Here is a 12,581-nt window from a genome sequence, read left to right as displayed (position 1 = left end):
GTAGGGCGATTCGTTGTAATTTCTAATCTCTGGAAGGCGGGAGAGGGTACGTTCTTGAATGAGAGAAGGAGTCAAGTACTGGCGATATTAACGAATCGTTTTATCTGCGGAACGTTCTAGAATATAATGAGGATGTAAATACGCGGATTCAATTTTTCGGTTGATCTGTACAAAGAATCGGTTAATGAGATTTCAGAGGTAGCCTAAGTGTGACAATTCACACAGTCGATTGATGATCAGATCAGTCAGCGTCCTCTGATTGCTTTATAAGATATAGTGATACGAAAATGAAGACATTGACGACAGCGGAACTTCCGGGGCCTCAGTGTAGCGCTAGCACGGTTCGAGGGCCGAAGAGATCAAAGGTCTCTCTCTAAAGTGAATACTTCAGCAATACCGGATATTGGAGTGGTTTATTAAAACAGAAATAAACTGCATAGATCAACTGAAAATCAAAGTTTTGAATGTTGATTTAGTTTTGCCAGAACTAAATTTCGTATATGCAGTCCGAGAATTTCATGGTATAAAAAAATACTTTTGTTTAAGCCTACTGGGTTCGAAACACATTCAAACACTTAACTACCATAAAGAGACAGCCGAAAATTTTATGAATGTCGAGAAGAGAAAGCAAGATGATGTTGCATATGTAGACATTTTAGGCGGTAATTGCAGGCTCTGCCAGGACCCAAATCAGGCCTTTACCAACTAAGCCACCTAGCCATCCTTCACTTCAAACGATTTCTCGTTAAAATGTCTACATAGTACATGTCCTGTGTATATCAAATCGTAAGGTGTTTTCTGTATAGTGAACAAGCACAGAAAATATAGGAGAGAGAAGAAAACTGAGGAGCATTATCACCGGTTGAGGATAATTTTTTCTGTGGTCAACAAGAGCTACTACTTTGAGGTGACAATGACAGTGGCCTAATAAGGGAGATTTCACACCGTGTCGCCTGAAGATTAGGTTTGTGCGGCCTTTTGTACGGTGTGAAACGTTGCTGTTGATTGGCCCATTCCAATCGACACGTATCGCGTGTCCCTTCGGTCTGAAACCTTCCTAAGTCTTGAAAATCCAAGTCACAAGGATGGAAAATTAGGGCCTTGTTAAGGTTAGGTGTGAAGGCAGGCAGACGACAGCACCCTTAAGGATCATATCCAAACCTACAGGAAGAACGCATCTTACTTCAATCTCCAATACGCTGATAAAAACTTCTGGTGAGTTGATTTTAAAAAATGTGTCCGAGATAAAGAGAGGCGTGCCCAGGATTTTTGGAAGGGAGAGGGGTTACGCATACTATTGTTGGTGGTCAGTCCTGATTTTGCCATTTTGTCCCTGTCTTTGACGTTCCTTTTTTTTTTTTTTTAAGAATACTGGGTCAAATGGGGTTATTACCTCACCAAACCTCCCTTGGGCACGTCACTAGAGATAAATGAGTAAGCATTTCATCATACTGGGAGACGAAACATTAGATGTGTTGGGAACGGAAGGATTTTCACTGTGCATTAATTGTTTCGTGATCCACCTGTATTCGAGAAGACTTCCTTTGTTTCGTGCCGATATATGACAAGACAGCGGAAGCTGTGACAGGCATTTTTGAACACTTGTGAGTGCTAAGGCCTGAATCTGAACAATTTGTTGGGTTTCGGCTTTTATAAGAGCTGAAAAAATGGGAGGACAAAATATGTTAGTGGTGTTCAGGCTCGAATCAGAGAGAAATATTCGAGAGCTGTCTGCGTCCAGTTCACAGCCCACAATTTGAATCTCGCGTTGTCGAGTGGATTGTCCATCCCGTGCATGTGTAACAGCTTCGTAAAAACACTCAAAGACACCATAGATGATTTTATGCCTGATGAGAAGAAATGGACAAACCCACATACTGAGATGGTTCCGGCACAGAGGAGTCGAGTGGTAAAAAAATGTTCCGATTTCACGTTCTGATTAAAATGATAGCCTTACAGTGACAACGATTTAAGGGATAGTTGCTCCCCATTTTTAATTTTTTTGCCTGAACATTATGACCTCTTAATGTTAAGCCTTGGCTACCAAGAGAAAGTAAACTTTCCTTGCAACGCCCTCCGCACCCGCCCCCCTCCCCCCGTTTTGGAACCCAATTGCCACCTCTGGTCTTAAACACACAATTGTGAGGTTCTTACTATACCCCTTAAAAAAATGGTGTTGAGCCCCCCCCGAAAGGAATTCCTGGATACGTGCCTGGCCTAGGACATTTTTTCTGCAGCCGAGAGAAGCGAAGAGGGAGGCCGTTCCGCTACCCTGAAGAGGCAACAAGGGAGAAGAGGGCGTCAATGCAAGGAAAGAGCGGGGAAGGACTTTATGGGGTTATTCATATGCCTGTTAAGGGGCCCTGTTGCCGTTCAGACCCACCGGAGCAGCCAGTGTTGTCACATCGGATTGGCAGAAAAGAGCTAAATCCTGCCTAAAATAAGAATACCACTTCTGTGAAGCAACTAGAGGGAGACTGCAGAGCCAACTGAGACCAGTTAGGTAATAGACGAAAATATAGTTCCTTGGTGTGATTCGTGATTTGGACCTTGCTCCAAAATACTAAGTTGGCAACAGTAGTACGTACAGCTGGTCGCTTCCCTATCACGAAGGAGCGGAGTTCTGTCGTCTGCTCAGTGCTCACCACACAAAAGTCAAACTGACCCAAGAAAAGTGTGGATCTTCTTCTTCCCCTTCGCACCTCATTGCAAAGAAACAGAGAGAGATGAAAAATTGACAAGGGTCGACCACTATTCATTGGAGTTTTGCGGTAACTGTCTCATGAGTGGTAGTTCTTTCTAGGAGTGTTTGTGGCTAAATCACTGTGCTGATTGCTAAACAAGAACGAAATGCACAAATATCTAGCTCGAAGACATGTTTTCTTTACCGGCGGTAACACTTTTGAAAAAGTCACACCACGCCACTGACCAGTAGCTATATTCCTCAAATTTCACAAATTGTTCATACATTTCCATATATTCCATTCTTAGTGCAAAGGGGACAGAGAGCCAGACAGACAAGAGGAAAGAGTGGAAGATAGAACGTGTTGAGAGAGGGAGAGAGATATGAAAAGAGTGAAACATGGAAGAAGATAAAGAAAGAAAGAAATATAAAAAATAGAATGTAGAACGCAAAGTGTTTTTTTATATATATCACCCGGTAGCTACTCTACTCCTGCGTTCACATCCGAAGAGGAATATTTCGATGAGTTTGGAGATATTAAAACTGGGTATAGGAAGGTAGCTGAAAGTAAAACGGAGGCGTGAAGAAAAAGTCGACAAATATTTATCTGAAATGCAAATCTTAGAAACTATTTACGTCACACTGTAATTGTTAGAGACAACCATTCTTAATGCGCAGCTCTTCGAGGATGTATCTCGATGCGTTACTGACGCAGTTGTTTTCTGACATCTCGAAAAGGAGCAAATTGGTACAATAATTCCGTCATAACTTTTTACTGGTTAAAGATACGTTCATGGACGTCCGGAACGGGGCAAGGGGCGCCACTGCTACCCCTGGAAAAGCAATGTCCAATTAAAAATTATATATTTCACACATAACTTCATTGTGGCCGCGGTGGCTCAGTCGGTAACGCGTCTGACTACCATGCTAAAGGTCCCGGGTTCGATCCCCGGCCGGTTCAAATCCGGGAACTTTTCTAACGGTGGAAGCGGCCCCGGCGCCCACCCAGCGTCGAATAACATGGGTACCTGGGGGAAACCCTGGGGGGTAAAGGCGGTCAGGGGCGTGATGCTGATCACATCACCCCCACTCACGACCGGATCAAGAAAGTGTGGGGCGTTACCCCCACACCCCCTATACGCCTTCATGGCGTGGTGCTATGCACAGGGGAACACTTTACCTTTACCTTTTTTACACATAACTTCATTTCAGTCAGTAATTTTGAAGAGACATGATAATTTCAGACCGAAATGGTGATTTTATGAGTGGGCATCATTATCATGGGAAAACATATGACTCCTTTGCAACCTTGGAAAAAAATTACCTTGCTTGCCCCTCCCTGGGAAAAATTCTGCGGACGTCCATGGATGCGTCGAAAAAACCTTCACCATTGCATTTCCCGTGAAATTCTAGCCTGAATTGATATTCCCATTTAAATTTTGAAGTTGAATTCAATATAGCGAGTTTCAAGATGGCGGCCGTCATCCTCATATGTCCTATAACATTTTCCCTCATCCCTATTACAAACCTACAATGTTAGTTTTGCGGAACAGTATGTCATTCAAATTTTATTCGGGTGTCTCCACATTTTTGGACCACCCTGTATATCAGTAGCTATATTTCTAATGTTTGGTACATTCTTTATGCAGTTCCAGATTTTTCACTTCTATTCTATTGCAATGGGCGGAGAAAGGTAATAAAAGATAGAAAAAGAGGAAGAGATAGAAAGAGATGGAGGAAAAGAAAAAGAGAAAGATATAGAAAGAGATGGAAGAAGAGAAAAAGAGGGAGAGATAGAAAGAGATGGAGGAAAATAAAAAGAGGGAGAGATAGAAAGAGATGGAGGAAAAGAAAAAGAGGGAGAGATAGAAAGAGATGGAGGAAGAGAAAAAGAGGGAGAGAGAGGAAAGACAGAAAATAGAGATGGCCAGTTGATAGAAAGAGAGAGAGAGAAAAAGAGAGAGAAAGATGACAGAGAGATTTTAACTTGGAAAACAGGAATGTCGTCCCCTGTGCATTTTATTGTATTTAGAGCCAATAACAGGGTTAAAGCTCCTCACATTATCGATTTCGGCAATGATGGGGAGACCATGCTCGGACAAGTCTTGACTGGACAACAGTCCAACATTTTGTAAGGATGAGGATGTGACAGAAAATTAAGTTCTTGATTGATTTGACTTATTTTACTTCACTTTTCTACTACTTCGGGCTAATCGCCAAGATGAGGATGAGTGATGATATGTTGAAATTGATGAAGGGACACTAACAGAGAACATCCACGCAAAGGGAGGGATTCGAACTCGAGAAAAGTTAAGTTCTTCTGAGGGTGGCACAGGTTTAGAAACACAACAGATAAGCGTACTATAATACATTTATCTACGGTAACACTTTCTCTAGACATCGTTGCCAGATCCACACTACTTACCCCAAACAACTCCACTTTTTGGGTAAATTTCATCTCCAAGTCCCATCCATGCAGGTCCCTCGTCACAGGAATGTTGAGAGTCCCATTCCATCCTCGTTCCCAGAAATCCCCAGTTGTTATGACGTCTGAGCAAATAGTTCCTGATTGGGCCCCGCTCCGTGACGTCAGCAGGGCCAGGATGATGATGATGATGGCAGCTGATAACCTCATCCGGGAGATGAAGCCCCTGAAAATAACAAATGCATATCGAATAATAAAAACAGTGCTCAAAGTGATAAAAAAAACGCGTTGTTATGCTACCTTCAAGTTCAGAAAATTTTCATAAAGCATTCACCCAGCTAAGAAAATATGAACGAATATCACCCCCTCCCCCCACCACGCCAACCTACTGCATTGTCTCCATGTTGATCCATGCAACCATCTCACACCTATCACCGTATTCGAACATGTATGAGAGGGGTTTCATTTTCAAGAAACTTGCATTGTCATAAGTTTTATGACTTGTCTGGATAATTTTACTTCGCTTTTTGTGGCACTTTTGGCTAATTGCGAAGATGAGGATGAGTGATGATGTCATGGAATTCGTGAATGGACACTCACAAACACCCATGCGCAGCCGGGATTAGAACCCGGGACCCCAGGCCTTGTAGTGCGATGTGCTAACCACTTCAGCACGGGGGCAGGTTTTTATAACTTATAGATTATAGTACTGTATGATAGCCGTCCTCTACTTTGTACAGGCTTCCACGATGGCGTAGTGGAAGCGTCGTTGCTTTGTAATCAAGGGGTCCCGGGTTCGATACCCGGTGGAGGTACAAGTTGTTCGGATCCCACTATGAACTGTAGGTCCAGTCCTGATTAGCCTTTCTGTGCATAAAGTGGACTTAAAACACCAACTCAGTCAGTCTACTTTGTACAGTCATGAACACTTCTGGCTTGTAACGATTTCATTGATGAAAGTTTATGGGATTGCTACAACCCAGAAGTGTCTGTGAGTGTATGTGTACATGGAAGTCACATTTTTATCATAGCAAGTTCAGTTATTTAATAAGTTTGAACTTTTCTGAACTTAATAAGAGAATAGAAGACATGAAAGGCGGGAAGAGGAATAGAAGAAGCGAGACAGTCCCGTACCCAGGATTTTTTGAAGGGGAGAGGGTAGATCCGAATTAGCGGCGGCGTCATGTTTAATCGTCTAGGGTGCTGAGGGGCTGCTGAATGAAATTTAGGGAGTGACAGGAAAAAAAACAATGAAACATTTAGCCACTACATCATGTCTAAACATGAACATGTACTTAAAAAATGAAGAAAAAATACATTTTCGCATCATGATCGCTGTTCGAAGAAAGTCGAAACAGGGATTAAAAGTAGTGGACTGTCCCGACTAAATCGGTAAATAGGACGTCTGATAGCCTTGTACAGTACCAATGATTATGAAACTGACATTACCCAATATTGCAGACAAGAGACTTATACACAACAAACACGTTCATTTATGGAAGAACAAAATTGAAATTTTTACAAATTTGCAAAATCGTTCGATATTTTCGTAGCTCTTTATAGGTTCACATTTAAATATTTCATGGTTCGAGTGGGGGCATGCCCCATGGCCCCTCCCTTGGGTACGGGCCTGAGTGCAGGGATAGAGAGAGTAATAAAAAGTGAGAGACAGGAAGTGAAAGATAAAGAAGAGAGGGAAAAATGAAAGGGGATAGAAAAAGGAATCTAGAAGCAAGTGAGATAAAGAGAGGTAGAAGATAGATAAATAAAGGAGGTAAACACAGAGAAAGAGAGAGATAAGGAAACAAAAATCTAGACAACAGAAAGAGAGAAAGAAGAAATATGGAAGCAAGATGAATAAAGAGGCATAAAGAAGATAGATAGGTAAACTATAAAGAGAAAGAAAGGAGGAACTATGAAAACATATACGGAAAAATAAAGTAATAGAATCAAGATGAAAATGAGTGTGTGAAGGAATATATAGAAAAATGATGAAGAAAATAAACTAAAATATACTAAGAATGATGAAATAAAAGAAAACCTAGAAGAAGGATACTGGAAAGGAAAAACAACGTATTACAAATTAAACGGAAAGTAAATCCGCGTTTATACCGGGGTTGCTAACACATGTTACCAACATTTTGAAAAACACTTGTGAATTTGTTATCAACATCTCATGTTAGCAACAGAAATTTTGTTATCCACAAGAAGTCGGTAATGATCAGAGAATGTTAGCAACATTTCTTAACAATGCTAGGTACATTTCCCCCGCTTCCCCTCCCGCCACCATCACGCCAGTGACAGCCAGCCAGCGAGTGCTAGGTGTATTTTGTTTTGTAATTTATTTATCATGGAAAATCTCTTGAGTGAGATGAAGTGATCAAAAGATCTAGTGCTGAACTTAGTTAAATTGTTCTTCGAGAAGCCTGTCCTCTGGGACCAAACTTGTCCACGATTTAAAGACAAAAACCAAAAGTACTATGCCTGAAATGAAATTTCGAGAGAGTACAACTTCTTCCACACTCGACATCTTGGAGCCAACTGAAGACATGCAGCCAAAATGTTAACAAAAGTTATTAACAAAAATAAAGTCAATCTAGTGTTCTGTTTACTAACATTTATGGCCAACATCTGTTGTTAACAGTGTTGGTAACAAAATTAATCATATTTGTTGGTAACATTCGGTGTAAACGCGGCTTAAGAATAATTATGGATTTTTCTCCATGGGAGCGTCGCTATGGGGGCCAATGCCTCTAGCTGTTAGTAAATATACGTCAAGCAGCATTCTTTGTTGGCTCGACTTCGAATGTATTCTACTCGCGCACAAGTTACAACACAGAAGTGCCCATGACTGCACTACAAATAAACATCGTTATTTCCAATCAATCCATATGTAAATATACACAAGTTGTTCTCATTCAACTCACATCACACATATTTTCTTTTATCATTGCTGAGACTGTCCGGAAGTGTGAAGATGGGCTCTATAGCCCACCGATGTGCCTCTTGCAGTCAGAGTCCTCTATCGGCAGACGGCTGAACTTGTAGGACTCGAATATAGCGACGTGATACAGGAGATATCAAAGGGATATTGTGGTTTTAAAAATGCATATCAATGTTTGCAATGGTGTATTGTCACAATGGGCCTCTCAATTTGAATTATAGAAAAATCAGTTTACTCAGGAAGGATGCAAGGGAGGCTTGTAAGGTTAAATTTTTACAGTAACTTACAATCGGGCTCTATACGTCGATCCAAGAACTGAGATATTTGATAGCTAATATCTTTTAAAATATAGAAGTGATAAAAAAATTACAATATTCACTGTTAAGATTCATCCTTTCTAATTAATTTGTCACAAAGCAAATTGAAATGCCTCAAATGGTTTTCGAGAAAAAGTGTACTGAATGAAAGTATTTTTTCTGCTGCCCATGATATGGCCTCTTAAGGGGGCGGAGACAGTAGGGGCGCCCTCCCAATTTGCATTATCTTTAGAGACTGATAATTTACAAGTAAAACTTGTATAGTGGAACTACAGACCCGCGACTCCCGTGCACCCATAGGCGTAACTTTACGGGGGCAAGGGGGGGGCATTTGCCTCCGAAAAGAATTTCAGGTTTGTTAAAATTTACAAGCTAAGGATACTTTTGTATAACATTTTAAGAGGAGCTAAGTAATAATTAATAATATTTATGATTTTACAAATGTAACAGTTATTTAGCAAATAATCTTCGTAGTTCGTTCCTGTCCCCCAAAAGTTAAGTCTCAAGTTACGCCCATACGTGCACCGTACTCCCTCGTGGAGGGTAGGGGCAGAGTGGAGCATGATGGCCCGACTTGAACGGAAGAAGGAGGAGGTGCGCGGAAACTTTTCACCGAATGTTCTTTTGTTTGTGGTCGCTCTATAGTGGTTGTTCCAGGAACCCGATAACTTTAAAATAAAAATATATTGTTTAAGGATCGCAAGTCCCTTGCTTGCCTTTCCCCTTAAAAAATGCTTACTTCGAATACATTTTGCGGACATCTAAGGCAGAAATTTAAAGAGAGAGAGAGAGAGAAAGAAAGAAAAAGAACGCGGAAGAAAATAGAGACATATAGAGAAAACGACAATGTTAGCAGCCATTAACACCGAGACAGAGCCAGCCCCCTGTTCCCCTTTCAAAATTCTCTCGCGAAGCTACAGCGAATACAAGATAAATCAAACTGCTACAACAGGAAAACAGATTCAATCAAACACACGAGAACATTCCTGACCCTCCATGGAATTTAGACCAAAATGTACATAAACAAGAACAATATGGCTACACTGAAATTGAAGAACAGCTTCATGACTTACCGATATTCCACAAGAAGTCCTATGGTAAATACGTCAGCTCTTTCTTGTGTGTCAAATGAAGTTCGTCATCTTCACTTCGGAACCATCTTCCTGTCGTTTGGCCGTCAAAAAACCAGTTTCTTGTCCGGTAGATGTAACATAGCCAATAGGAATTGGCTGCACTATCTCACTCTTCTGTTGAATCAAGTAAACGAAAGATGCCCACAAGCTTTCTTGCATAAATATTCAGTAGCCTTGGTTGTTGTGTTTATATTTATGAACAATAGGTGGCAGCACCTCCCGGATCTCCACTTTCCTGGAGCTTTTTACATTACAGGGTGAACAAAAATATAATTGTCTTTATTATGTAATGGGAAATAATTACAGTGTATAGCTTATTTATTTCTCTGACGTCATTGATGTACTTTTTCGTCAATATTTCTTCTTTTAACGTCGCTCCTGTGTACAGTTATGTTAACTGTGACGTGAAAATAAAATAAGTCATTTTGTATTCAAATAATTTCAAATGGGCTAAGCTTTTCATTATTGTCATAGGAAAAAAATCTGAGATATATCCAAGACCGGTCCTACAGTATAAATTGAGTCTAAACCACTGTAACAATGTGGAATTGATGCGGACACATCCAGTTGCTAATACTTCACGAAAATTGATTTCTCATGCATGCTAATAGCACCAAACTTTTCCTTCCCAACCAACTTACATGCATTATTTTCACATGCTAATAATGACCAGGTTGTTAGGTTAGGATGTCAGATTTAGGAATGTCAACAATCGCGACAGGATAGCAGCTGGACTCGACCCACAGGAGTCCGTATCCAGGCTAAGGGCGCCCGCAAAGGAGGACCAGAGGGACTACTTGCCTCCCTGAGATATCTGGAAATAATGCTTATTGTTTACTGTGTGCAACTTACAACTGCCTCGTCAAACAAAATAACGAGATGCCGTAACTATAAGAGGGGTGTTCGTTTGGGACGGGGTTGGGAAGGGCAATTTTCATAATCCCGACGTTCGGAACTGAAAACATCATTTCTGGAGCAGTTCGGGAAATTTTCGGGGCGAAAAATTTTCGGATACCCTGAAAATCTCGAATTCTACACATCCTTTCCCACTAAAGTGATTGTTTTTGCGCATCTGGACTAAACACTGTTAATTTCAAGAAATTTCAGATACTTAAGGTAAGTTCCTCTAAGAGCGCGCGGCCTCTAAGAGTACGCAGCTTGATTTTTGAAGGTTGACAGCATTGCAGGTTGCTGCCATTTAGTCATCAGAAGGCTCCACAAGTTGACTGTGTACAAGTCGTACCTGGTGGATATTGTGGTGTTCTCCGTGAAGTTATAGGCAAATTTCTGTTATTTGTCAGTTCTCTGTAATATTTAACTGTCACATTTTAAGGTATATAATCTGGAAATGGTAATAATATTTTTTTAAGTATGGTAATAAGGGTCGGTTCTGGACACTTGCACGGAGTGACACTTGCACGAATCCTGCCCCAGATCAATCGACCTTGGTTGAATCACTATTTGGGTTGTGACCAGTGATGTGCTGTAGACTATACGTTTACGTCTACATGCGTTGTCTACACGTAATGTACGCGTAGATTACATTAGGTTGTACTTTACATAGACTACGTAGACAATCTAAAGTGCATTAAAATTAATTTTCAAGGCTTTCATGAAAGGAAAGTTACATTTTCAACTATATTCGTTCCTAACGAAATGAAAATAATCCTATTTACAACAAAAATTCTCTTCTCTTCTATCCTGAACTATGGAAGAAGATAAATAGTATGCAAAAAACAACAACAGATGGCAGTCGTGAGGCAAGAGTGGCCTTTTTTCCCATAAAACACTAGAATATTTCCTATATTAGGTTTCTTCCTAGGTGAGAAATTGTTCGAATTTGGAAGAAAGAGTATAAAAAGTTCTCTTCACACATCAGCAACTGATACGCAGTGTAATTTTCTTTTAATTCTACGCCGCCCTTTGCTAAGTTATCGCCTTTCGCCATGTTGTTTATATAGATTACGTAATCTACGTGTATAAAATAGTCTACGTGTAGAATGTAGACTATCGTTGTATACGCGTAGACGCACATCACTGGTTGTGACACTTGCACGGAAAGTATGACGGCGCGGAGGGGGATTCTGGGATTTTCTGGTTCCAGTGGAAACCATCGTCTTTCTTTTTCAGATCATTTTTGTTCAAATAGAAACAATTCATTTGTATGTACATTATTTACAAATTTACATTTTCCAGGCTATTACTCCAATTTTTGAATATAAGCAATTGCTTCAAGAATTTTTTTCACACTTCCGTTCTCTTCAAGTTTCTTCAAGACGTCACTTATAATCTTATTAGTCCTAATTGCAGATTTCTTTCTTCTTTTGTCGTCCTGATTGAGAGTTATCCTATCGTAAGTGTGGCCATGGTATTCAGCGTCTTCTCGGAGTGTGTTCACTAACTTCCCAGATCAGCATGGATGCAGAAGAGTTGTCCGAACTCCGAACTGCTTACTGGAACTTTTGAATGTTCCATCAACAAAAAAAGATGACGTTAAGGCTTCCTTTCCCTTGGCGCTGGCAAACACAAGTACTCTGTCCTGAGGTCCGCGATGGTCATTGTGAAGAAGAAAATTTAGTGTTGGGCAGGTTCTAACATGGCGAGGAGATACAGTTACGTACCAATTGTGCATTTATTTCAGTATCGCCCGAATGGGCACTGCTACTAAAACAAACTCTGGGTTTATCCAAGAGTATGAATTTCTCTCCATGTTGCAAGTGTAAACATTTTGTTATGTTGATTATTAAGCTGGACACGATGTTTGAAAAATATGATCAATAATAATTTTCGGAATCCCATGTATTCCTTATGGGGAATCAACTTCAACATCAAGTTACGGCTAATCAAATGGAAGTTTCGACTTTTCCGCTGGTGAAATTCATCTTCAAACTGCCCTCTTCCCGTTGACATCTCTTTCTATTCCATCGGAAGTTTTATATTCACAAGATAATGAATCAAATCATACTCCCATATGATCAATGCTTTTTCCCTTGCCTCCTGGCAGTGTTGCCAAACCTGATGGGCAAAAAAGAACTAAATTTCACCTTAAATGGAGTTAAAACTGACTCTCATGGAGCTA

General features: G+C 40.5%; 1 protein-coding gene across 2 annotated transcripts in view; it reads right to left on the bottom strand.

Annotated features, from left to right (window-relative positions):
* LOC146002498 (uncharacterized) overlaps nt 1–9,661 on the bottom strand; it is a 52,745-nt gene extending 43,084 nt beyond the window's left edge. The window contains exons 1-2 of one of the 2 annotated variants that reach the window (XM_083140381.1): nt 9,443–9,661; nt 5,109–5,334 (exon numbers count right to left, since the gene is read on the bottom strand). In XM_083140381.1, the coding sequence (XP_082996507.1) occupies nt 5,109–5,318 (210 nt within the window). In that variant the 5' untranslated portion in view covers nt 5,319–5,334; nt 9,443–9,661. The remainder of the gene's footprint in view (nt 1–5,108; nt 5,335–9,442) is intronic. The other variant, XM_083140380.1, reaches the window with a different exon arrangement.
* Between the last annotated feature and the right edge of the window lie 2,920 nt (nt 9,662–12,581).

Source organism: Lepisma saccharinum, chromosome 18 (assembly GCF_977018435.1).
Source record: "Lepisma saccharinum chromosome 18, izLepSacc3.1, whole genome shotgun sequence".
NCBI classification, from domain to species: Eukaryota; Metazoa; Arthropoda; class Insecta; order Zygentoma; family Lepismatidae; genus Lepisma; species Lepisma saccharinum.
Note: the sequence above shows the minus strand (reverse complement) of the source record. Positions and strands in the feature narration are given on the sequence as shown.